This window comes from Candida oxycetoniae, assembly GCF_023343755.2.
Source record: "Candida oxycetoniae strain CBS 10844 chromosome Unknown scaffold17, whole genome shotgun sequence".
Lineage (NCBI taxonomy): Eukaryota > Fungi > Ascomycota > Pichiomycetes > Serinales > Debaryomycetaceae > Lodderomyces > Lodderomyces oxycetoniae.
In genome coordinates this window covers 1-24,990 of record NW_026055480.1, presented here as the reverse complement: position 1 = coordinate 24,990, position 24,990 = coordinate 1, and the positions used below count along the sequence as shown (strand labels likewise).

Below are 24,990 nucleotides of genomic sequence, written 5' to 3'. Positions count from 1 at the left end.
CTTGTTATTGATTGATATTGAATATGTTTGGAGTATAACATGGCTCTTATTGTGATATTGACTGTCTGTAGTATTGATTGTCTGTGATATTGACTGTCTGTGGTGTTGACTGTCTGCAGTATTAAATTCTTGTCTATAGCATTGAGTGCTATGGCATTGAGCTGCTGTCTATCGCATTGAGTGCTTGTCTATCGCATTGAGTGCTTGTCTATGGCATTGAGCTGCTGTCTATAGCATTGAGCTGTTATAGCATTGAGCTGTTATAGCATTGAGCTCCTATGGATGGCATTGAGTGCTTGTCTATAGCATTGAGTGCTATGGCATTGAGCTTTTGCCTATTGCATTGAGTGTTTGCCTATAGCATCGAGCTGCTGTTTATAGCATTAACTTCTTGTTGATGTTCTGACTTCGGTTATCGAAGGATAATGTGGTAAATGCGTGTACAAGGGCATTTTTCAGGGGGTAATCAATACAATTTTACCATTCTCCTGAAAGGATATCAATAGAGAAATTACAACTAGAGACGCTATTAGAGATACTACAATCAGAGATGCTATCAAAGATGCGATATTCAAAGAAGCTATCAAAGAAGTTATCAAAAAAGCTAACATCAGAGACGCTATAACAGATGCTAGATTTAGAGATGCTAGATTCAGAGATGCTACCAACGATGCTACCAAAGATTCTACCAAAGATTCTGTCACATTCCATAATCCGACATGCCACAATCCGACATGCTAGAATTAGGGATACCACAATCCGACATGCTAGAATTAGGGATGCCACAATCCGACATGCTAGAATTAGGGATGCCACAATAAGAGATTCTATTATAGAGGCTACAATCAGAGATTCTATAACAGATGCTACCAGAGATGCGACAATAATACAATAAAACTAGCAATTAAGTGTTTCAGATAATAAACTCGCTTATAACTATTTATAGTAACTAGTAACTAGTCAATAGTAACTAGTCAATAGTAACTAGTCAATAGTAACTAGTCAATCTTGCTCTACTATCTTGCTCTGCTGGATAGTGTTGTAACAAGCTAGTCGGTGTTACTCCACTATCTCTCTCTCTCTTCTCTCTATTGACTAGACTCGTTTCACTCGTCTAGTCTGTCGCTCTCCTCGATAGTGTCGCACGATTGTATCGCATGCTACCAACTGGCAATTCGGAAATAAGAGAATGCAGTTGGTAGCAGCTGAGTCAATCCCAATATGAAAGGTTCATTCATTCCTAGCTTCAGAATAAAGAGGTTTACATACTAGGCAAATCAATAAATACTGGAAAGCTTTGACCATAAATGTCCATTCAACATGGCAACTGCCAAGTTGAAACAAAGGCAAACCTTATATACCGGCAGAGATTAATCCTTCCATTCTCACCTCATCTCCTCACCTCACCTCCTCTCCTCACCTCCTCTCCTCATCTCCTTCTTCTCTTTTCCCCTTTTTCTTTTCTTCTATGACGTAGTAATACATTTCATCCCTTTAACTAGTACCGTTTAAAGTCGGCGTTAAGTCTAAGCCCAAGGTATTCACTTCAAGTAACTCCATTTCTTTTTATGAGTCAAAAGGTTAGAATAAGATTAGGTTTACTTGACAATACTAGCCTCTTACAAGAGGAAAGAAGTAGTTTGATCACAACCCAGTACCACTATAACTCAGCGCTTTTTAGCCGTTGCCTGGCACCTTTTAGTAACTCACCACTTTTTAGCACCTTTTAGCACCTTTTAGTATCTTTTAGCACCTTTTAGCACCTTTAGTAGCCTAGTACCTTTTGGTAACACAACATCTCTAAGTTCTATCCCAGCACCCTCTTGGTAGTAGCTTTCCCTCATCGAAACACGTGCCCCCCCCCCTCTCCCTTCTCTAACCGAAGTTCCACACTTTTATTAGAATTTATATAAAAGGGTAACTAAAGGAGCATATACTGGTCAAGCTGTAAGCGATTTAAAGATAGAAGGTCCCAAATTAAAGAAAGAAGGTCCTAAATTAAAGCATCTTTTAGCTTTGTTGGCTTTACAATCATGACAGTTGCATCTTTGAAGGCACCTTCAAAATTACTTTGGTCATCATCATCATCGCCGGTTATTGCCGGCCATAGAGGATTCAAGAGTCGATTTGTGGAAAACAGCTTGGTAGGGTTCACTAAATGCTATGACTCGGGAGCAACTGTTATTGAAACGGATTTATGGCTAAGTTCAGACAATGTAATAGTGATATCCCACGATCGCATGACCAAAAGAGTCTTTGTTGATGAAGAGGGAAATGAAACAAACTATAATATAAGCAAGACACCATATGACCCGGTTTTGAAAAATTTGAAAACTAAGCAAGGTGGGTATCCGCTACTTAGTTTTGTCGACTTGTTGAATTGGTTTGTGGCGTATGTTGAACGAAAAGAAGGAGGAGGAGAAGGAGGAGAAGGAGGAGAAGACAAGTTGAAGTTACAGTTGGATATCAAAAGATTCAATCCAACGAAAATCACAAAGTATATTATTGGCGACTTGTTAAAGGTGAAAGACGACTTATGCTGGTGGTATAGCAGAGTTCAATTTGGGATATGGGACCTCAAGTTTTTGAAGTACTTGAATCAAGATGAATTCTTCCAACAGGATATATTTGGTAAAGTTGATCCTCTGGGGTATACCCAATTTGACATTTTCAACATCAGTGTCAATTGGAGAGACTCAATCAACTATATCAATTATAATTACTACTTGGACGAAACTACATCGAAGGAGAGAAAGAAATTGAAATTGACAGGTGTGTCGCTATTATATATCTCTACTTGGTCAATTGACTTTCTCACAAAGTTTGTCCCATTGCTACAAATTCAACGCTTGAAGTTTTATTCGTGGACTGTAAATAACAAATTTCAATTTCAATACTTGAATAAAATTGGCGAAAAGGCAAAACTAGTCGAGTATGGAATCGTTACTGATCATCCCGATACCATGGTCGAGTACAAACAGGAGATATTGCAAAACAATATTGAAGTGTATAGTTCTGAATCCAATGATTCAGAGCTCAGTACTGAGATTAAGCCATTGATTGATTATGAAAGCAATCAGTACTATAACGAGGATGGTGAACTTGTCATTGAGTTGACAGTGAAGCAAATGATCATGTGCTGGATATACAATCAAATCATATCACTCAATGGATCAAATAGGAAAATTAAAACAGAGTCACAGAGATTCGCTGCTAGAGTAGATGAAAATAAAATTGATGAGGTGAAGATAAACCCAATATTTGCTTGGTGTTTCCAAACTTGTCAAAAATACGGAATATTTTAGAGAGATAGAAGAAGGAGATATGCTTGTCTTTATAATAAAATATAAAACTTTTTCCTTTTAAAACAAAAATTCCTCTTTTCGTGATGGTGATCAGATTGACCTTATGAGTTCAAGTATGCATCCAAATATACCACGTCTTGCTCCTTTTCATAATCGATTTTCTCAGTATTGTAATCGAATAAATTGAACAGATAATGCTTGGCCAAGTATTCTCTTGCAGGTTCGGGCATCTTGATATAATTCCCACTCAGTGTGGGCATTACGTTTCCCAACCACTTTGTATCAATCCCCAAGTTGTATTCGTTAAGACTACTTCCGGTGATCTTATACACTTCTCCCTCATTATCTTGTCCAACTTGTTCAATCTTGTCGTCATAAACAAGAACATTACATAGTTTTTGAAGATCACTCAACTCGATTTCGACACCTCTAAAAAAATTGTGCTCCCTGCCATAATTCATGATTTGATCTATACTTACCCCAGGGTAATCTGCAGGGTAACCCGGTTGCAATGGATTATCAACATACTTTCTAAATCCAGGAACAGTACTCATATATATGTAACTCCATATCGCTGCTGTCGTATCGTTTATAAATATACTATCAAATTCACCGTTTGTAAACCAAGGCCCTCCCGAAACATCAAGGCTCGGCTGGAGATTATATAGCATGTAAATTTTCCTTGTTGGGTATTTCACCGACTTGACAGTTTTGATAAAACGCATATTCTCCAAGTTCTTTAAACATTTGGTGACGATATGTTGATGAAGATTGCTTTTATTCTTAATTGTCTTGGTCCATATCCCCTCACGGCCACTAGCACTGATATATTTATATATCATATGTTCATCATCACTCATTTGTGTCACTCTTTTTCCCTCCTCAGCAGTGACTGCTTGGAGTAGTTTCTGATCTCCTCTCTGAAGAAGTTTTACAAGCTTATTGTTCACAAGTTCTTGTAATATCACCAACAAATCAGATTCTTTTTCAATATTGATCAATTTGTAGATATCTTCAATAGAAATTAGCTCGGTAGAATGTACCTCTCTCATCTTGGATAGAAGATTCTCTGCATTTTCCGATATCACCATTGTAAATAAACCTACTAATTATACTTCTAGTCTAGACTGGCTAGTGCGGCCTTAACTTCATACACCTTTATAAATCTCCAGTAAAGGGCTGGTTAGTTGATTTCCTTAATGCTCATCGCTCATTGCTCATCTCATCGCAGAAACGCTACCAGCTAATGGGGTTTTTATAACATCACCATTTCTAGAATACACTAGTTGCCTAGTAGAGGGAGTAACTGGTTTACAAAGGGGCCGTTGACTTGCTTACAAAGGGCCATTGACTTGCTCATAAAGGGGCCGTTGACTTGTTTACAAAGGGTCGTTGACTTGCTCATAAAGGGCCGTTTACTTGCTTACAAAGGGCCGTTGACTTGTTTACAAAGGGCCGTTGACTTGCTCATTAATCAGTGTAAAAACTCAAGATGGAAGATGACGAGCTAATGGAATTGAATATTGTACCAAATAAAACTGGTAAGCCAAAGGTAACATTCAAGAAGAAAGTTTTAGATACATCCAACCTCAGGGCCAGGAGTCGACAACCGATATTCGAGAATGATAGGATCAACAATATGGAAACTGAGGAAGAGAAGGTGAAAAAGGAGGCAGGCGGGGAAGGCGGTGAACTTGATAAACCTTCTGCTTTGGTGATACCCACGTATAAGAAGAAAGAATCCTTTAGCGCAATGAATAAACGACGAATTGATATATCAAAGTATGTGACAATAGACACAGATAAAGAGAGAGAGAATGTGTCAAGAGGAGAAGAGACAGAAAGACTTGACTTGCTAGAGCTTGACGAAGAAGATCCCGAGAATAATCCGGTGATTGCGAACTTGGACGAATTCGATTTGACTATACGACAAACCCTCAAACCGCCGCTGCCAACACCACCACCACTAGCTCTTAATTCTAAGAAATATGTTCCTATACTGTCTCCTAGTTCTATGCCTCGAACGTCTGCTAGAACATATATGAAAGAGTTATCTGAGGAGTACAAGAACGAGAATAACTACGATGATGGAACTGGAGGAGACTTGGAGTTGAGGAAACATGGTCTAGAAATAGACGATGAAGAGCACGAAGTTAATGAATTGAGCGATAATGATATGGGGGTGCTAAAAATGCCGAATATAGATTTCGAAAACAAGTTCAATAGAGAAATCCAAAGTGATGATGATGAGAAGGCGGAGGAGGCGGAGACTAATGGCCAGGGGCGGTTCAAAGAGGTTGTTATATACACAATTGAAGAACAAATTGAGAACCTTTCAAAGAAGTTGGAAGAAGCAGTTTCAAGGAAACGACAAGTTGATCAAAGAAAACAGGAGATTCTTGATCAGAAACGGCTAATTGGTCAAAGTAGACAAAACTTGTACGAAAAATTGCGCAACATCAATATCAATTGAATAGATCAACAACTTATTAGAGACTACCACAACTCCCCTCCCCTTTTTCAACTTCTTTAAAGTTGAAAGAAGTAGTACCTAGGAAGTCTATGCTCCACCACTCCCCCCTCCCCTTTTTCAACTTCTTTAAAGTTGAAAGAAGTAGTACCTAGTGTCGGAGGAAGTCTATGCTCCACCACCCCTCCTCCCTTATACAGCAGCCTTATACATCTTCCTTTCTTTGATTCCTTTGGGTTATTGATCTCGGATTGGCAATGAGAGGGAGCGCGGCTAATCAATTTTCCAGTTTGACTCATAAAGAAAATATTTTTTTCCATGTACTGAGTCATCGGCAAAGGTTATAAAAAGTCAACCCCCCCCCCCCCGTCATCTCTATGCTTCAGAATATTATTTACAAGCCATTAGCGGTTTTTAGGATAATGTCGGTTAGAACCGTATTAAAGACAAACCGGTTTGTTTCGTCGTCTTCCGGCTTGAAAGCAGCAGCAACAATAGGGTCTTCTTCAACAGTGTATCCCCGTCATTTGGTTAACATTTTGCAATTATCTAAAGATGAATTTGACTCGATATTGAACAAGGCGCAATATTTGAAGTCTGTGTACAAGTCGGGACACGCGCAAGCGATCCTGGAACACCACGAGAAACTATTGGGCAAATTGGTGGCGTTGTTGTTTTCCAAAAGATCAACAAGAACTAGGATAAGTACCGAGGGAGCAGCAGCTTTCTTTGGGGCACAGCCGATGTTTTTGGGTAAGGACGATATTCAATTGGGTGTGAATGAATCAATGTATGATACTACAAGAGTCATCAGTTCTATGACATCGTGTATATTCGCAAGAGTCAATAGTCATAAGGATATTTTGGACTTGTGTAAGGATTCAAGTGTGCCTATAATAAATTCCTTGTGCGACAAGTTTCATCCCTTGCAAGCGATAGCTGATTTGTTAACTATAAAGGAACAATTTGGAGACGATTTGAGTGGGTTGAAATTGGCGTGGATCGGGGATGCCAACAATGTGATTAACGATTTATCGATTGCTTGTCTAAAAATGGGAATTAATGTATCTGTTTCCGTACCAAAATCAATCAAGTTCGATGAGGATGTTGAAGAAGAAGCTAAGAAACTCGCATCTACGCTGAATCTCAAATTTGAAATTGTCCATGATCCCAAAGCTGCTCTTAGGGATGCAAATATTGTAGTTACCGATACTTGGATTTCAATGGGTGAAGAAGAACAGAAATTAGCAAAACTACAGCAATTTGAAGGTTACCAAATTACACGCGAGTTGATCAATGAAAGCAATGTTGCTTCTAAGTGGATCTTTATGCATTGTTTGCCTCGACACCAAGAAGAAGTTGCCGATGATGTATTTTATAGTAATAACTCGGTTGTTTTTGAGGAAGCTGAAAATAGGTTATACGCTGCTATGGCAGTTATCGACGCATTTGTCATTAATAGTGGGAACCTATTGAAGTAGAATAGTTTTACTGCTCCACCATTGAGCAAAGCGAGAGGCACTATCTAGCAGAGCTAGATAGTGTCAGTGGCAGCTAGTCAGTGTTGCTCCACCATCTCGTTTCGCTCGATAGTGTCCGCTCGATAGATACAAAATGCTTGTAGTAACATTCATTACCATGAACATTGTAGAAATACACACTACTCGACACTATCGAGCAAAGCGAGATAGTGGAGCACACTGACTACACCTAAACACTACACCTAAACACTACACCTAAACACTACACCTAAACACTACATCTAATACTAATACACCTCTACATTCTAACCTCTACAGTGTCCCTAAAATAACTTGTAAAAATAACCTCAATGCTAAATAAATATATTACATACACTTTATGCCAAGTCGGTGGCAGCTACAAAGTGTTTCTCCACTATCAAGCAAAGCGAGATAGTATTCGCTCGATAGTGGAGCATTGGTAAGTATACAAAGTGTTTCTCCACTATCTCGCTTCGCTCGATAGTGTTCGCTCGATAGTGTTGCAAGTTGTAAGAATAACCTTAAAACTCTAAACTCATGTCAAACATCAGCCCATTTCGACCTATTTGGATTCCCGCCCCCACTCTTCTGCAAGGGAGTCAAACTTCCGGGTTATCGGTGTATCAGCTAAATTCAGAAAGGTTTGCTACCAACATTAGCCGCCAGGGATCTCCACATTTTTTTTTTTTGCTTTACAAAGAAAGCGGAAAAAGCTAAAAAGGGGAGTTCCGGTTTTATATAATAAAAGCCACCGAAATTGTCTTTGGTGAAATTTACCCTTTTTCTACCATTTCCGTTGGTTTTATTCATCCCTTTTGCATTGACCAAGTAGAGTCATTATCCTTTAAGAATGGCAACTAAAGTTATCTTATCAGGAGCCACTGGTTTCATTGCTCAACATGTTGTCAAAGAATTGCTTGACAAAGATTACAAAGTTGTTGCAACAGTTCGATCATCTGGCAAAGGTGATCATTTGTTGAAATTGTTCAACTCGCCAAACTTATCGTATGAGGTAGTAGAAGATGTTGCACAGGCTGGAGCTTTCGACAAAGTTTTGCAAAACAACCAAGATGCCACGATATTTATCCATACAGCATCTCCATTCCACTTCAAAACCGATGATGTTGCTAAGGACTTGCTCGAACCTGCAGTTGAGGGAACCAAAAACGCATTGAAAGCGATTGAGAAGTATGGTAAAAACATTCAAAAAGTTGTTATTACTTCATCCTACGCAGCTATTGCCACAGCTAAGGATTCAGTAGATCCAAAAGCTGTAATCAATGAGAAGGACTGGAATCAAATTACTCGGGAAGAAGCAATTGCCAATCCGTTCCATGGATACAGAGCATCAAAGACATTTGCCGAGAAAGCAGCATGGGATTTTGTTAAGGAGCACGAGAGCAAGTTTATTCTTTCAACGGTGAACCCTACTTTTGTGTTTGGCCCTCAATTGTTTGACTCGGAGGTTAAAGAGAATTTGAATACTTCTTCTGAGGCTATAAATGTAATTACCAAGTTACAGCCCGAAGATGCAATTCCGTCATTTAAAGGAGGCTGGGTTGATGTTCGTGACGTTGCCAAAGCTCATTTGGTTGCTTTTGAAAACCCCAAAGCTGAACATCAAAGGCTTTTGATGAATAGTGGAAAATTCACTGAACAGTCCATTGTTGATCTTGTTCGAGAGAAATTCCCTGAATTGAAGAATGTACCTATTGGCAATCCTGGCGCTGGATTAAGAGCTATTGAAGAAACCTTGGCTACTATTGATAACTCAAAGACAAAGGAGATTTTAGGGTTTGAGTTGATTGATTTTGAAAAGTCTGTGGCCGATTCGGTTCAACAGATTATTGATGTGAGGAAAAGCAAAAGCCAGCTTTAAAGCGAAAGAAAAGTAAAGAGAAGAAAGAGAAGAGAAGGCAAGACAACAAGAAAAGAAAGGAGAAGAGAAGGAGTGCTTTGTAATTGTGAAACAAGAAGAGGGATAGTAACACACAAACCTTGAAATCCTGTAATCATCTCTACCTCTATAAGTAAAAACTCGTAAACCTGAATATCACTTTTCAATTAATGCAGACATAATCCAAAAGGTTTTCATTAATCGTAGAGTAATGTTACTAAGAAAAGATTATTGACTATTAAATGTCGGCAATCGTTTTTCTTTTTCCTGAAAAAAGAGGTTTTACCAAAAAAAAATGTCGTTGTCCATAAAGAAGTCAAAAATACGAAAAAGTAGCAAACTTTAAGTTTGAAATTTGGTTGCAAATTTCTAAACTTTTAGCGACGTTGTTGTCAAGTTGCAATGAATGAGGAGGCGTTACTACTACAATTGAACAAGGGGTGGTTGCTACGGTTTAACAAGGGGTGGTTGCTACAGTTGAACAGGGGGTGCTTGATGAAGACTTTTTGCTTTTATGGAAGAGACAACTCAAGGTTTGGATTACCCGGACTTTGTTATCTACGAGATGTGAAAGGCTGAAAAAGATAAGCTTTATTTGGAAAAGGAAACTGCAAGAGTTGCTAGTTTGGGAGAACTTTGTTGCTACGCGGCTGGTCATTCTCGTACAATGTTGGGTTGAACCGTTAAGTGGCACCCTCTAGGCTGCTTGTATCTTTGTATTGGAAAGGAGACAAAAAGAGTTCCTCGATGAGACAGACAGGTATGTGATACATTGTTACTTTTTAGCCACTTTTAACTTTTAGTGTCGGGGTGTGAGATTGAGACTGTTCCACAATGATAAACCCTTCTTCTTGTTTAAAGATTTGTGTTGCATGCGTCAGTGCATGATAATAGGTTGATCGATGGTAACAGTTGGTGATCTGATTGATCCCTGCTGTAAAAGTGGCAAACACCCTACAGCCTATAGATACTTGTTTCTTTCCTCTTTTGTCTGGTCTTTCTATTGGCTTCTTTTCTGTTGCTATTCTTGTTGACCTTTTCCGCTTGAACCTGCAGCTTTGCACCTGCCAATTTTGTAGCAGATATTAAGGGCAAGGGCAATATCATCAACACTGACTGCTTCATACGTGCCCTCAGCAGTTGTGCAATGTTACTGTTCCCCAAAGCGCGACAGATTAGAAGGCCTTTCTTGATCATCCCAATTGTCTTGCTCATACTCGTAATCATACACTCAATCGATACCTACAATGTGGTGAGCCAAGTTACCTTTCGATTTAAAACGCCAGGCTTGCCCATTTCATCATACAGCAACAAACCATTAACCATATTGCCTTCCAATTTTGATTCAAGCTCAAGAGTCGACTACCACACAACCAACAGCGAAAATAGCGTTATCCAGTTTAATGGTAATCCAAATCCCGTGAATTATTATATTACAAATCAAACCTATATACCACATTCATTTAGATTATTTGCGTCTACGGGAGAGTCTAGCTCTGAGAATGATCGTCACTGGACAACTTCCGAAGTGTGCAAAAACTTGAAACTCGATAGAAACGCTTCAATTACTGAAAGCCATCTAAAATTTGAAGATGACTGGCGGCTCATTGTGAAAACCTTGATAAACCAAGTTGAGGAAGAGCAAGCATTCAGAGAATTGGGTGAGTTCTTCCAAGGTAAATTGCCAGCAATTCTAAAATCTGGGGAATTGAATGAGAAACATTTCTACAAATTCGCTGCTACTTCTGTTTGGTTAGCTAAACACGGTGTTCACTTGATGGTTAGCCGAATCATATTTTCTCAAACTGCAAAAAAGAATGATCCGCAAGTATCTTTACTATATGCACAAATATATGATGAAAATTGGCAAGAATTGAAAGCAGTTGATTTAATAGTACCCGTTGTGGATGAATTCGGTCAGCGAGAGTATGTTAATTTGCTGTTTCCTAGGTTTATGCCCATTCCGTTTTACCACAATGCCAAAAAGACAAAGAGAAGATGGTATGGACCTGAAGATACCAGATTGCTTTTATCCAGAAATGAATATGGCGACGAAGAACCTATTGTTGTGTTTAATGCGTTCCATAGACAAGTTATCGAAACCAAAAACAATGCAATGAATGACGATGTGGTCAACACCAAGTACAAGTTCTTTAGATCTATGTTTATGGGATATTTGTTTAGATTTCAACGGGGGAAACAAAATACCAACGGCATACAAGAACCCATATACGAAAACATTGTTTATAACAAAATAGTTGAGTTGAGAATTGGGAACCAACCAAGACACGAGACCGAGAAAAACTGGACTCCCTTTGTAGATCCACTGGAAAGATCACCAGCAACCAGGAATGGTGATAAGCACATCTATATTGTGTATCAATGGGACCACCTAAAAATCCTCCGATGTGAATTAGCTAACCCAGGAGTAGTTTCTCATTGTGAAGTTGTGTTTGAACAAGATACCACTGCCATAAAAGTTGGTCCTATAAGAGGAGGAACCGAGCTTGTATCAATTACCCCAGCAAAATCCAATAATTTGGAACAAGTATGGATTGGCTTCCTTAGGGCTCATTTGAACAAGTGTGGCTGTGGAAAAGCTATGTATCGACCGAACTTTGTGGTTTTGGTAAAACACAAGAATGGCAATTTCAAATTGTCCTACTTGTCATCTTCTATATCGATGAATATTGATGTTGACGGTTGGAACAATGGTCAAATGCAATGCGGTGAAGGTGATCCTAATGTCTTGATCCCCAACGGTATATCATTGTATGATCCAAAACAAGACTATTTAAGCTTAACATTATCCGTTGCAGATAAAAATGATAATTTAGTACATATCCAAGGTATACGCCAGATGGTTGACAAATTGGATTTGAATTGGAACGGTGCACCCGTGGATAGTCGTCAGGTTGATTGTGTCATTGACGAGAGCATTGACTTTTGTAAGAAATATGGTGAGTTACAAAAGGCACAACAAGTAGAGGTTGCAGGGGAAGGAAAGACTGGTGCTGACAAAGGTGAGTCCTTGCAACAGGATGAGCACCCTAATGAGGATAAGCAGGATATAATTCAGGAATCAAAAGGATAAAAAGGTTGAAATTGGATAAATCTAACCCTTATCATAGGATAGCACAATAAAGGATCGCGTGATGATTACAAAAGATTACCAAGTTAGTTTTGGTTGCGAAAAAGAATGAACAAAAATGAACAAAAATGAACACTTGAATTTTGACAAACATGTTTTAACATTGATAAATCAATATGATATGGTTGAGTCATTAACAAGCTACGGAAAAAGATCGAGGCTGTTTCTGATTCTAAACTTAATTATACCTAATTGCTTTCTTTTCTTTTTTTTTCTTTTTTTTGCTAGATGTGATAGATTTAGGTGATTCTAATGATGCAAAAGACGTTGAAACAAACGCTGGGAATGCTTAATAATATACATCAGATATTTGAAATTGACTCCATTGTTTTATGAAAAAACAACAACAAATGGAGACTAGATAGAAAGACTAGACTCGTTTCACTCGTCTAGTCGAAAGAGAAAGAGTGCGGTTTATAGAGAAAGAGAGCGGTCGAAAGAGAAAGAGAGCGGTTTATAGAGAAAGAGAGCGGTCGAAAGAGAAAGAGTAGATATATGGTATCTCGGTTTGCTTGATAGTGTAGAGGGTAGAGGTTGTTGGTAGTAATATTTAGAGAACTATTAAGTTTGAGTCAAAATGTTGCAAAAAAGAAGACTATACTGGGGACTACACGAGTGAAACGAGTCTAGTCGATAGAAAGAGTAGATCGAGAGTAGAGAGAGTAGATAGAAGAGGAGGGAGTAGATAGATAGAAGAGAGAGTAGATAGAGAGAGGAGAGAGTAGATAGAGAGAGTAGATAGAGAGTGATATATATACTATCAAGCTGTGCTCGTGGTATATAGAGAAAGTAGAGTAGTGTTGTTTTCCCGCCTTACTGGATAGTCCATAGAAGGAAAAGAGAGAAAGAGAGAGACTAGACGAGAGAAGCTAGTCTAGTTGATAGAGAGAGACTAGACGAGAGAAGCTAGTCTAGTTGATAGAGAGTGGGTAGTATACAGATCAATAGTCTATAGAGTAGTGTTGTGTGTTCGCCTTGTTGGAAAATATATAGAAAGAAGAGAGAAAAGAGTAGATATAGAGAGAGTAGCTATATATTATCGAGCCGTGCTCGTGGTTTATAGAGAGAGTAGATATAGACTATCGAGCAAAGCGAGATAGTCTATGACTTACTCTACCTCTTACTTTTACCTTGCGATTAAAATGAAACCCCAGTCTAAATTACAACCAACTACTCGTTATTCAATATTCATGTTCCCCTTCCCACTTTTTCCATAAAGAAAGAGTAAATACAGACTATCGAGCGAAGCGAGATAGTATACAGAGAGTAAATACAGATTATTTCACTTTGCTCGATAGTCTATAGAGACTCATCACTCACTATCGAGGAACGAGATAGTGAGTAGTCACCTAGTAGTCACCTAGCAGACTCATCACTCCCTAGAGAGAGTAAATACAGATTATTTCACTTTGCTTGATGGTCTATAGAGAGTAAATACAGACCATCTCGCTTTGCTTGATGGTCTATAGAGAGTAAATACAGATTATTTCACTTTGCTCGATAGTCTATAGAGACTCATCACTCACTATCTCGTTCCTCGATAGTGAGTGATGGTGAGTGATAGTGATGGTGATGGTGATGGTGATGGTGATGGTGATAGTACCAGCGCTACCACGATGTTACATCAAAATTTTTCATCGGTTGATTTATTTGGCGAGACGGGGCACGAGTAAAGTTCAATACCAAACAGGGCGTCCAGCGGGGACACAGTACAGGAGAGTAGCTGCTGTTTAGTTTTCAGATGTTGAAATGAAACATTCTATGAAATCGATGCTTCGGAGGGTTCTTTTGCTTGTGGCGTTGGCATTTTCGGTTATCTTTCCGATACATTTACTTTTCCAGTATAAAACAATTGGAGATAGTTTGCAAATTTTTGATAAAATCAAGCTTCAACCGTTTACACAAGAAAGCGTCCAACCGCAACAGGAGACATACTTGACCTCGTCCATTATCATATTTCCCAAAGGTTTCCAAATTGAGGGGTTATACCACAACAAACAGCTTGTTGACGGGAAGAAAGTGATCACGTATCAGGGGAACTCATCAGCATTGACTTATGAGCAACTCCAAATGCCTAGAAAACCTCACCAGATTCAATTATTTAACTCTATACATAAAGGTGCATGTCATGAATTGTTAGAGCTGCGAGAATTAGTCATCAGTGACAATCTTGTGTTTGACGACGATTTCAAAACCATGGCTGAAATATTAATTCACCAATTGAAAACTCAGGAGCCATTCAAGGAGTTGTTCAAATTTTTCAGCAATTTACCTCAAATAATTAAAGAAAGGACTTTGCGCAAGCATTTTTACAAGTTCTCAGGCACGTCCGTGTGGCTCAAAGATTACGGCGTTCATTTTATGGTTAGTCGTGTGATGTACTCTCCTCAAGGATTGAAATGGAAGTGTAACATTTCATTAATGTATGTTCAGATATATGATGTTAATTGGCAAGAGTTGACTAATGTTGAATTGATGATACCGGTAATGACCTCCAAGGGATACAGGGAAGATCAAAACTTGAGATTTCCTCAGTTTTCACCTATGCCATTTTATTTTAATCATCAAGAGACGAAGAAAAGGTGGTACGGTTTAGAAGACATTAGGATTATGTTGGTTGAAAACGAAATGAAACAAGAAGAACCGATGATCATTTTCAATTCCCAACATCGAAGCATAAAGAACCACACAATGGATGACAAGATGGATTTGCAAATGATTACAAATTTTGAAATCCACAGATCCATGTTTGTTGGATGGCCATTCAGATACCAGTTGGGGAAACTCAACTGCGATGGGATTCCTAACCTCAAGTTTGATCATATACACTATAATGCAGTTTCCGAGTTAAGAATTGCAAACCAAGAAAGGAAACCAATAGAGAAAAACTGGGCTCCGTTTATTGACCCCAGGGAAAGATTTTCTGATGGTCCAGGTGACAAGTTTATCTACTTTGTCTACAGGTGGGACAGTTTTGAAGTTTTAAAGTGTGAATTGAAGAGGATCTCTAATGGCGATATTAGCAACTGTTTATTTATCTACAAAGAACTGGAAGAACTGAAAGAACTGAAAGAACTGAAAGAACCGAGAGAACTGGAAGAACTGGAAGAACTGGAAGAACTGAAAGAACTGGAAGAACCGAAAGAACTGGAAGAACCGAAAGAACTGGAAGAACCGAAAGAACTGGAAGAACCGAAAGAACTGGAAGAACCGAAAGAACTGGAAGAACCGAAAGAACTGGAAGAACCGAAAGAACTGGAAGAACTGGAAATCGACACTAGTGCTAAAATTGGGCCCATTCGAGGCGGAACCGAAATAATTCCCGTTTCTTCACTTGATTCTTCGTATTCCGGGCAAGATGTATGGGTTGGATTTTTACGTGCACACATTGATCATTGCGGTTGTGGCAAAGCAATGTATCGTCCCAATTTTTTTATACTAAGCAGGGTAGAAAATGGCGATTTCAAGGTTCTTTATTTGTCCTCGTCAATATCTTTCAACATTTCAGTTCCAGGGTGGAGAGATCGTGATATACAGTGTGCTAAGAAAGACCCTAATGTGTTGATACCCAACGGCATATCACTGTGGCAAATTGATCCATACACCAAGCAGGACGTATTGAGCTTAACATTTAGTGTAGCCGATGAAAGTAATAGCATGATTCACATTTATGGAATAAAAAGAATAATTGATGAATTGGTTGAAATTGGTAGATCTAGAGATTTGGATGGTGAGGAAATGGGAACAAATAAAGCACTAATGGATTGTGTTTTGGAAGCAAGTATACAGTTTTGTAAGGAGTATGAAGCTGAGCAGACGAGGTTGGGAACTACTGAAGATGTGCTTCTAGCCAAACAGAATGATGGTAAGGAGAAGTAGTAAAAAAGACAATGCAAAGCAGCAACTACTAAGCAACTAATGCAAAGCAACAACTACTAAGCGACTAATGCAAAGCAACAACTACTAAGCGACTAATACAAAGCAACAACTACTGAGCAACTAATGCAAAGCTGGTTTCTGTAACACCCTTACAAGACATGTTGATGAGTTTGTGTTTTCAATTTGGAGGACTATTTTCCAATTCACTAGAGCATGCTCAAAATTATGGACCACCACCACTTACTTCACAATGCTATTACCCACTGAAATGGATTACTGAAACATTAACCTCGACATTCTTTTCATTTCTCTTTTGCAGGCAAAATCAATATATGATATGATAGTATTTTGTAATTCTTCCCCATCTAGGGCCATCTCTAAAATGGTGAAATATTTTTCACTTTTTTTTCTTTTTATTATGAGGAACAATAACTGACCAGATTGACGCTGACAATATGGTAAATAACAGGCTATCGTCGCTAAATGAGGATAAGTTGAGTGCGGTTAGTCATTATGGACCTGTTACGGCTATAAAGATCTTTCAAAATTGCATTTTTGTTGGATATGGACCTGTTTTGAAGATCTATCAACTACAGCTTCCGGGTTTAGATGCCTTTCTCATATTTGATAAACAGTTGTTTAAGAGAAATAAGATCCATTGTATATCAATCAATGAGAAGGGGCAGGTGGTGGTTAGTGGAGCTAAATCGTTTTTGACATTTACGTTCAATGTGGAGGAGGAAGAGAAGCAGGTGAAAGAGAAGCAGGAGTTTAAAGAATGGAAAATTGATGAGTGGATTGTATCGTCGAGGATCTTGGACGATGGTTTTGTGCTTCTACTCAGTGCATATAACGTGATCTATAAGCTTGACCCTAATGGACAAGTAATCGAGCAAGTAGATTGCGGAGAGAAATCGATATCGTATAGTGGTTCGATAAATGTCCTTCCCTCAGGAGACATTTATATCGCCACAGGAACAGTGATGAATGGTGTTATAATATGGAAATATCAAAGTAGAGATATTGTATACCGGTTGAATGACCACGATGGTTCGATTTTTAGTGTCAAGATAGATTCCAAGGGCATGTATATTGTGTCCTGTTCAGATGACCGAAGTATCAAATTATATGACTTTGCAACGGGCAATGTTTTAGCAACGGGGTGGGGTCATGGTTCCAGAATATGGAACCTAGAGTTTGGTAAACTGGAAGAAGGGTTAAAGATAATGAGTATTGGCGAGGACTGTACATTACGAATATGGGCTTATCATAACAATTCTGATCTACTTGAGCAAGTGCAAGTTATTGAAAACTGTCATAGCGGGAAAAATATCTGGTCGGGTGACATGGACGATTTGAACTTGAAAATATGTTGTACTGGTGGAGCCGACGGCCGTGTAAGAGTACATGATCTAGATGAGAAAAATCAAGTTACCACCAAGATTGCACATAATGAGTTTGCTTGTGCTTCAGGTAACATGACCCTAAAAACAAGTGGATCAATAATAGACTATTTCGAGTTGACAAATTTGGGGAAATTGGTCTGCTTAACTCTGGCTGGGTATATTGTTGCTTACAATTATGGTGATGAGAATTATGAGGATTTGGGATTTTACAAAGCATTGGGTGGGTTTGGAATTGTTTCTGGATTTAATGAGATCAACACAGTATTGATAACTAGTCGTACTGGAGATATAGTTTCTATCATATTTGGAAAGGAAGGAATCAAACAGGAGTGGCATGAAAAGATTTTGGTGCAGAAACTCACAAACGTACTTTGCTGTTCATCTCATGGCCGATATTTTATCCTTGTTGAGGAGACGGGTATCAGTTATCCTTTTCGTTTATGGGAGGTTACACTTGAAGGCAATACAGTCAATGTAACAAGCAAGTTCGTTATCTTCAAAAACCCTCAGCCTTTCCAGCTAACTGCAATGACCGTAGATGCAGAAAAAGGATGGGTAATAATAGCATCAAAAAAATCATCACTTATCATTTCTTCCATTGACTTCCCACTGTCTATGTCATCTTTCAACAAAGTTGGTCATGGTGATGCGATAAGCTCGGTGTCTGTTATAGGCTCAGAGGACAAGTATCGCTATATACTCATCACTACAAGAGATGGCCTATATATGATTGCACAAGTATATCGTGCATTCCATGAATTCCGGTTTAGGGTTTTGCACAAAAATAAATTGACCCGTATGTTTATTGAAGGAGGCTATATGAACAAACACAATGATTTAATATTGTATGGGTTTAAATCATCCTACTTCATTGTTTGGAACGAGAGTAAACAAATGGAGATAATGAGTCAATTTTGTGGTGGCAATGGCCATAGGCACTTTAAGTTCCACTTGAAGACACCTCGAGATTTCAGGTTCATTTACTCATTCAAGAGCAATATATACTATTGCCAGTATCATGAAAGGTTCACAAAAAATGAAAAAAATGGGCTCAATTGCAGGCTATTGCATAGTGGGACCCATGGGCGTGAAATCAGAGACTTGTCCATACTGAAACAAGAATTTCCAGATGGCTCTAGACTTTTAATAAGCTCAGCAGAAGACTCGACTATTTGTTTGAGCAGGATGTATCGCGATGGTAAACTTTGTAGTATATGGAGTATGAACAATCATATTTCAGGTATGCAGAAAGTGAGGTTTTTCAAGGACAAGTATGTGTTGAGCTCAGCTGCAAATGAAGAGTTTCTTATTTGGGAAATAAATTATGTCAATCTGATTCCAACATTGAACGAGATTGCAAGATTGAAATCACAAGAGAAGGTTCCGGATTTGAGAGTGATGGACTTTGATGCTGGGGATTTTTATTTTATTACGGGGATGCTTGTTGTAACTGTATTTTCCAATTCCTTAATCAAGTTGTGGAAATTTTCAAAGGAACCCTATGATTTGAAATTTTTCAATGAATGGAAATACTCAACTTGTTGCATTTTGAATTGTAGGTTGTTTCGATTATCGGAATACATCTATTTGTTGATTTCAACAACTGATGGATTTGTCACTATTTGGGATATCACCAATCCAAAAAGACCCAAACTACAAGTCTCGAAGAAATTGCATCAAAGCGGGGTGAAAGCAATTTGCTTGATACCAAAGCCTCGCGATTGTGGATACTACTTGGTCACTGGTGGAGATGACAACGCATTGACCATTAGTATTATTACTGTTTCTGACTCAAACGATCAATTACAATTTACATTGATCGATGCTGAAGAAACTGCTGCATCGGCTACAATAACGTCTATTTCAAAGGTGGATGAAAAGAGAGTGGTTGTAGTATCCGTTGATCAAATTATACGATTATGGTCGTTTGAAAATGACAAGTTGGTTTGTGAACTTGCAAAATTCACCACTGTTGCCGATACAGGATGCTGTGATGTAATTGATGATATGCTTGTGGTTGGTGGCGCCGGCATCTCCATTGAAAGGATTAAGTTGTGAGGGTTTAACACATTCCTGCTTCTTGTCAATCGTGACTAGCAATCTTCATATAGGATATTACATTTAATAGAAATCCACCCACTTCAAGAAACTTTGTTTCAAAATAAAAGACTAATCCACCCAAATCTATATTTTATTGCTAATAAACATACAAAACAACAAAATAGGAATAAAAAAACAACAACAACAACTTACTTACTCCATTTTAAATAACAGCAACTTGAATATGGTATCATTGATCTTTTGTTCCTCGGTTACAATTGCATCAGTGTCATTCTCTTGAACTTCTTTCAATGGGAATGTAGTTGTCTTGAGAATCAAATCTTCATTTGATTTCACAACATCCTTGAAATTCATCTTGTCATCAACTAGTTGATATCCAACAACGACATCATCAGTTGAGTTGAGACCAACTTTTTTTCTCAATCTTTGAATACGATTAAGAAGTTCCCTGGCCAATCCTTCGCTTTCCAATTCAGCATGCAAGTTTGTGTCCAACAACACTAATGTTTCTTGGAATGAACGACACTCTAATCCGTCGGCACCTTCGCCTAAACCTTTCAAGATTTGTAAATCTTCATGGACAAGATCAATGCCATCAACAGTGATTTTCCCTGAATTGGCAAACTTCTTAGCTTCCTCTGATGTCACATTAGGAAGTGCCGCTTTAACCTTTTTGGAATCTCCCTTCAACTTCTTACCAAGTACAGGCCAATCTGCAACAAGTGAGTACTTAACACCATATTTGGATTCATCTTCTGTTATAATAATGTCTCTGACATTCAACTCGCTGCTGATATAACCCTGTAACGATTCAACGTCCTTGCGGTAATTTGGATCAGCATTGATAATAACCAATGTTTGTAATGGTGTCTTGAGAGAAATGGTGTTCTTTTCCCTTATGTTTCTTCCCAAGTCAATCACTTTTTGCATTCTTGCAACAGCAATTTCAATATCTTCATCAAAATACTCTTCTCGGACTTTTGGATACATTAAGAAATGCACAGAACCAAAATCTTTAACCTCTGGATTAATGACAATATCCCCTAAAAGCTCTTCAGTAAAGTACTCCCTGATCCGTTGGTAAATACCATCAGCCAAGAACGGAGTAAATGGGGCCATTGCTCTTGATAAAATCAATAACGCTTCAACTAAAGTATTGAGCCCATTCTTTGTATCTTCAACGTCGTCTGAGGAGTATCCCTTGATTCTACGACGGTTGAATCTGATATACCAATTCGTCAAAGCATCGATAAATTGTAATAGTCTTGGAACAACAGTATACAATCTGTAGCTGTTCATTTCCTCGTGAATAAATTTAATCAACGATTGAATAGAAGCTAACAACCACCTGTCCATCACATTGTGTGACTTCAAATTTGGATTGTAAACAAACTTCTCACCGGTATTCTTTTCGTACAAATCTGTACTATCTTTAAAGAACTTGAAGGAATTGTACCATGGCAAAAGAACACTAGAAACAATTTCCCGAACACCTTCTTCTTTGAATTTCAAAGTTTCGGCTCTAAGAACGGGCGAGTTAATCAAGTACAATCTCAAGGCATCAGCACCATATTTTTCCAAAATCAATCCTGGATCTGGGTAATTTTTCAACCGTTTCGACATTTTTTTACCATCAGCTGCCAACACAATACCAGTAACAATAACATTTTTATATGGAGCAGTATTGAACAAATGTGTACCTAAAACAGTTAATGTGTAGAACCAACCTCTGGTTTGATCCAACCCTTCCGCAATAAAGTTGGCAGGGAACGCATCCAAGAATTTCTGCTTGTTTTCAAATGGATAATGTTTGGATGCATAGGGCATTGAACCAGATTCAAACCAACAGTCAAACACTTCTTCAATTCTCTTCAAGTTTCCTTTACCTTTCTTTGATGGAATGGTTATGGAGTCAATACTTTCACGATGTATATCTGTAATGTCGTCGCGGCCAGATAGTTTTTTTAATTCATCGATGGACCCAACGCAAACCATCTCTTCAAAGTCCTCGCTCACCCAAATTGGTATTGGAGTACCCCAGTATCTGTTTCTAGACACGTTCCAGTCTCTAGCATTAGCAATCCAGTTGGAAAATCTCTTCTCCTTCACGTTTGATGGGACCCAGCTTGTTTTTTCAACATTCTCCAACATTTCCGGAATCACTTCGCCAACTCTTACAAACCATGCAGGAACTGTTCTATACATCAAGGGTGTATCCGACCTCCAACAAAATGGGTACGAGTGCTTAGCCTGCGAGTTGACCAAAATCCTTCCCTCTTCCACCAACTTTTTGATGATAACCTTATCGGCATCTTTGAAATACATTCCGCTAACCAACTTTGCTTCGGATGTCATTTTACCGGCATCATCAACGACACTTGGAGGTGGTCTTTTTTCATTGATAACACCTGCTGCTGTAGCACAGGTGAAATCCTCCTCACCATATGAGGGAGCTTGGTGTACTATACCGGTACCAGAGTCGTTGGTAACATATGAACCAGCAATAACTTTGAAACCATAATCTTTAAATGTATCGTAAAAATAGTCAAAAAGAGGAACATATCTCAATCCAAGCAACTTTTCCGCAGGTACCCTTTCAACCACTTTAAATTTGGCTTGGGCTGGCTTCTTGTACAAAGTGGTCAACAATTCTTCCAATAAGATATAATTTTTTTTAGCTTTTTCGTCATAGATTTTCACATATGTGAACGTAGGATTGACGGCTAGTGCAATGTTTGCGGGCAAGGTCCAAGGAGTAGTGGTCCACGCAACCAATATGGTATCTGGATCATCGACTAATGGAAAGGCTATTGTAATAGCTGGATCATTAACCTCCTTATAATTTTGCTGGGCTTCAAAGTTGGACAAAGGGGTAGTACATCCTGTTGAATAGGGCATGACTCTCAATCCTCTGTAAACGGCATTCTTGTCAAACAACTGTTTGAAGGCCCACCAAACGGATTCCATAAACTCGGGGTACAAGGTCTTGTAGTCATTGTCCATATCAATCCATCTTCCGAGTCTCTTGATGGACCTCCTCCACTCGTCTGCATACCTCATCACAATAGCCCTACACTCGGCATTATACTTGTCAATACCCATAGCGTAAACGTCTTCTTTGGAGGTAATGCCCAATTTCTTGTCGATCTCATGCTCTACCGGTAAACCATGTGTATCCCAACCAAACCTCCTCTCAACATGAAACCCATTCATAGTAGCATATCGCGGAATAATGTCCTTCACCGTCGAAGTTAAAATGTGCCCGTAATGAGGCGTACCCGTGGCAAAAGGTGGTCCATCGAAAAAGGCAAATGGCGGCAAGTCTTTAGTAAGCTCTAGTGTGCGTTGAAAAGCATCGAGTTGATCCCATTTCTTAAGCACTTGGTTCTCCTCTTGGGGGAAACTAAACGCACCTTGGGGAAGATTGTCTTGCCCTTGTGCTCCTTCTTGGTCTCCCATTGTTCGTATACTTACAACAATCCTCTTTCCAAAGCAAAATCAAAACCCTCTACAATGAAAAAACCCTTCTAGTAAACAACTTCTTCACCACAAGTTATAAAGGGTGGATGGGGGGTTGGTTTTTTTTTCACTTTATTTTTTTTAAGCGCTGGTAAAAATTTTTCACAATTTTCCAAAAAAAAATCGATGAGGTTGAAGAGATGATTGGGCGTTGGAAGTAAGGGATAAGGAAGCTAGGAAATGCCAGAGGAGTGTATATGACATGACGATTAAAAAGGAAGTTTTCAAGGAGGTGCTTGGGAATTTATTTGGGTCGTTTTCAAATGTTCCGCGGAGAGTTGGTATTGGTCTTTCTGGTGGTCCTGATTCGATGCTTTTGACATGGTTATTGAAACTGTTGAATGATAAACTTGTTAAAGAGCAGCAGTTTGAGATTCATGCAATGACAGTTGACCATAATTATCGTAAAGAATCCTCAAAGGAAGTAGGAGACTTGGCAGAAATTATGAGTCGATGGGGTATTAAGCACTCGGTGAGGAAACTATACTATGGTGATATTGACCCTAGGCATATCACCAATTTTGAAGAAGTTGCTCGAGCCAAAAGATTTGATGCGCTAAACTCAATTTGCAACGAATATGACATTCCTGTTATATTCTTGGGTCATCACAATGACGACCAAGTTGAAACTTTTGTTCAGAGATTACAAGGAAACTCGTCGATTTTTGGCCTTGCTGGAACGCGAGCAATCTCCTCTTTACCTATGAATAGGGACCTTTCGCCACTCGAATTGCTCAAATACAAGCGTGTCAATTTAGTGCGGCCTCTTTTAAACTTTACCAAGGACGATATTACAAACAGTTGTAGGGATTTTGCTGTGCCGTATTTTACTGATCCTACAAATAGCAACACGAGTCTTACTCGGAGAAACTACTTGAGAAGCTTATTTGGCAAGAAACTTCCTCAATTGTTGAAGGATTTCAAAGAAAATGGTTTTTCACAAAATGATGAGTTTTTCTATACCACCATTATGAAGCAAAGCTTACTGGCGAGCCATCGTGAATGCACCAAATTAGTTGAATTGTTTGAAGCGAAAGCACACGCATTGCACAAGAACTTATTAGAGGATAATAAGCTAGTCAAAGACGACTCACTTGCAAAGTTAACCATAGAAATGCCGAAAAGATGTTTTACAAGTGCCAACACGCTTGTTACAAGTAGATTCCTTTACCAAATCTTGTACCCATACTGCACATTGAACCATTACCATTGGGCCTATGCCAAACTAGAAAGACAAGTGGTACCGAAAATTGCAAGTATTGCAAAGACAAATGCACTGGGAACCTCAAAAGTAACAATGATGAATTTGATTTTCCAAGTGACAAATAACGCATCTGCATCTACAATAAACTTGGAAATTACACGAGCACCTCTTTCTCGAAGAGAACTTGAAGAGACAAAGTTGAGTCTTTGTCTTGGCCAAGAATGGTCAGACTGGGTTTTATTCGATAAACGATTTTGGCTCTGTTTCCAATCAGAAAAGTATTTAGGCTGTGAAATTGAGATTTTGCCTTATAAGCATAAGGAGATGTCAAAGAAGGTGAATGAAAAATTGTACAACTCCGGCTCGATAAGAATAGGAGTTCATTTGGATACCCTTCCTGTTGTACTTTTAGATAGTAGCATCGTTGCTTTCCCAACAATAGGTCTTGGAGTTGAAGATATCGCAATGAGATGGCTGTTGAAAGCAAACAAATTTAATTACAAACCAACCATTGACACTATCGACTATCACTATCGAGCGAAGCGAGATAGTGGAGAGAGACTAGACGAGTGAAACGAGTCTAGTCGATAGTAGAT

General features: G+C 38.7%; 11 protein-coding genes across 11 annotated transcripts; 9 read left to right on the top strand and 2 right to left on the bottom strand. All coding sequences in view use genetic code 12, as the record gives it.

The window, feature by feature from the left end:
* Nucleotides 1-278: 278 nt before the first annotated feature.
* KGF56_004095 (uncharacterized protein) lies at nucleotides 279-741 on the top strand (the record flags this gene model as incomplete). The annotated part of the gene is made up of 2 exons (XM_049325499.1): nucleotides 279-292; nucleotides 507-741. The coding sequence occupies 2 exons, from the start codon at nucleotides 279-281 to the stop codon at nucleotides 739-741; spliced, it is 249 nt and encodes an 82-aa protein (XP_049178782.1).
* A 1,292-nt stretch (nucleotides 742-2,033) lies between these two features.
* Nucleotides 2,034-3,305, top strand: KGF56_004094 (phosphatidylglycerol phospholipase; the record flags this gene model as incomplete). The annotated part of the gene is made up of 1 exon (XM_049325498.1): nucleotides 2,034-3,305. The coding sequence occupies one exon, from the start codon at nucleotides 2,034-2,036 to the stop codon at nucleotides 3,303-3,305; it is 1,272 nt and encodes a 423-aa protein (XP_049178781.1).
* A 101-nt stretch (nucleotides 3,306-3,406) lies between these two features.
* KGF56_004093 (DNA-directed RNA polymerase III subunit) lies at nucleotides 3,407-4,357 on the bottom strand (the record flags this gene model as incomplete). The annotated part of the gene is made up of 1 exon (XM_049325497.1): nucleotides 3,407-4,357. The coding sequence occupies one exon, from the start codon at nucleotides 4,355-4,357 to the stop codon at nucleotides 3,407-3,409; it is 951 nt and encodes a 316-aa protein (XP_049178780.1).
* A 440-nt stretch (nucleotides 4,358-4,797) lies between these two features.
* Nucleotides 4,798-5,778, top strand: KGF56_004092 (uncharacterized protein; the record flags this gene model as incomplete). The annotated part of the gene is made up of 1 exon (XM_049325495.1): nucleotides 4,798-5,778. The coding sequence occupies one exon, from the start codon at nucleotides 4,798-4,800 to the stop codon at nucleotides 5,776-5,778; it is 981 nt and encodes a 326-aa protein (XP_049178779.1).
* A 419-nt stretch (nucleotides 5,779-6,197) lies between these two features.
* Nucleotides 6,198-7,256, top strand: ARG3 (ornithine carbamoyltransferase; the record flags this gene model as incomplete). The annotated part of the gene is made up of 1 exon (XM_049325494.1): nucleotides 6,198-7,256. The coding sequence occupies one exon, from the start codon at nucleotides 6,198-6,200 to the stop codon at nucleotides 7,254-7,256; it is 1,059 nt and encodes a 352-aa protein (XP_049178778.1).
* An 871-nt stretch (nucleotides 7,257-8,127) lies between these two features.
* KGF56_004090 (methylglyoxal reductase (NADPH-dependent)) lies at nucleotides 8,128-9,156 on the top strand (the record flags this gene model as incomplete). Its single annotated transcript, XM_049325493.1, has 1 exon — nucleotides 8,128-9,156. The coding sequence occupies one exon, from the start codon at nucleotides 8,128-8,130 to the stop codon at nucleotides 9,154-9,156; it is 1,029 nt and encodes a 342-aa protein (XP_049178777.1).
* A 1,165-nt stretch (nucleotides 9,157-10,321) lies between these two features.
* Nucleotides 10,322-12,268, top strand: BMT4 (Bmt4p; the record flags this gene model as incomplete). The annotated part of the gene is made up of 1 exon (XM_049325492.1): nucleotides 10,322-12,268. One exon carries the CDS (start codon nucleotides 10,322-10,324, stop codon nucleotides 12,266-12,268), a length of 1,947 nt encoding a protein of 648 aa, XP_049178776.1.
* A 1,827-nt stretch (nucleotides 12,269-14,095) lies between these two features.
* KGF56_004088 (beta-mannosyltransferase) lies at nucleotides 14,096-16,204 on the top strand (the record flags this gene model as incomplete). Its single annotated transcript, XM_049325491.1, has 1 exon — nucleotides 14,096-16,204. The coding sequence occupies one exon, from the start codon at nucleotides 14,096-14,098 to the stop codon at nucleotides 16,202-16,204; it is 2,109 nt and encodes a 702-aa protein (XP_049178775.1).
* A 455-nt stretch (nucleotides 16,205-16,659) lies between these two features.
* KGF56_004087 (uncharacterized protein) lies at nucleotides 16,660-19,668 on the top strand (the record flags this gene model as incomplete). The annotated part of the gene is made up of 1 exon (XM_049325490.1): nucleotides 16,660-19,668. The coding sequence occupies one exon, from the start codon at nucleotides 16,660-16,662 to the stop codon at nucleotides 19,666-19,668; it is 3,009 nt and encodes a 1,002-aa protein (XP_049178774.1).
* A 195-nt stretch (nucleotides 19,669-19,863) lies between these two features.
* ILS1 (isoleucine--tRNA ligase) lies at nucleotides 19,864-23,130 on the bottom strand (the record flags this gene model as incomplete). The annotated part of the gene is made up of 1 exon (XM_049325489.1): nucleotides 19,864-23,130. The coding sequence occupies one exon, from the start codon at nucleotides 23,128-23,130 to the stop codon at nucleotides 19,864-19,866; it is 3,267 nt and encodes a 1,088-aa protein (XP_049178773.1).
* Nucleotides 23,131-23,392: 262 nt separating this feature from the next.
* On the top strand, nucleotides 23,393-24,967 carry KGF56_004085 (uncharacterized protein; the record flags this gene model as incomplete). Its single annotated transcript, XM_049325488.1, has 1 exon — nucleotides 23,393-24,967. One exon carries the CDS (start codon nucleotides 23,393-23,395, stop codon nucleotides 24,965-24,967), a length of 1,575 nt encoding a protein of 524 aa, XP_049178772.1.
* Between the last annotated feature and the right edge of the window lie 23 nt (nucleotides 24,968-24,990).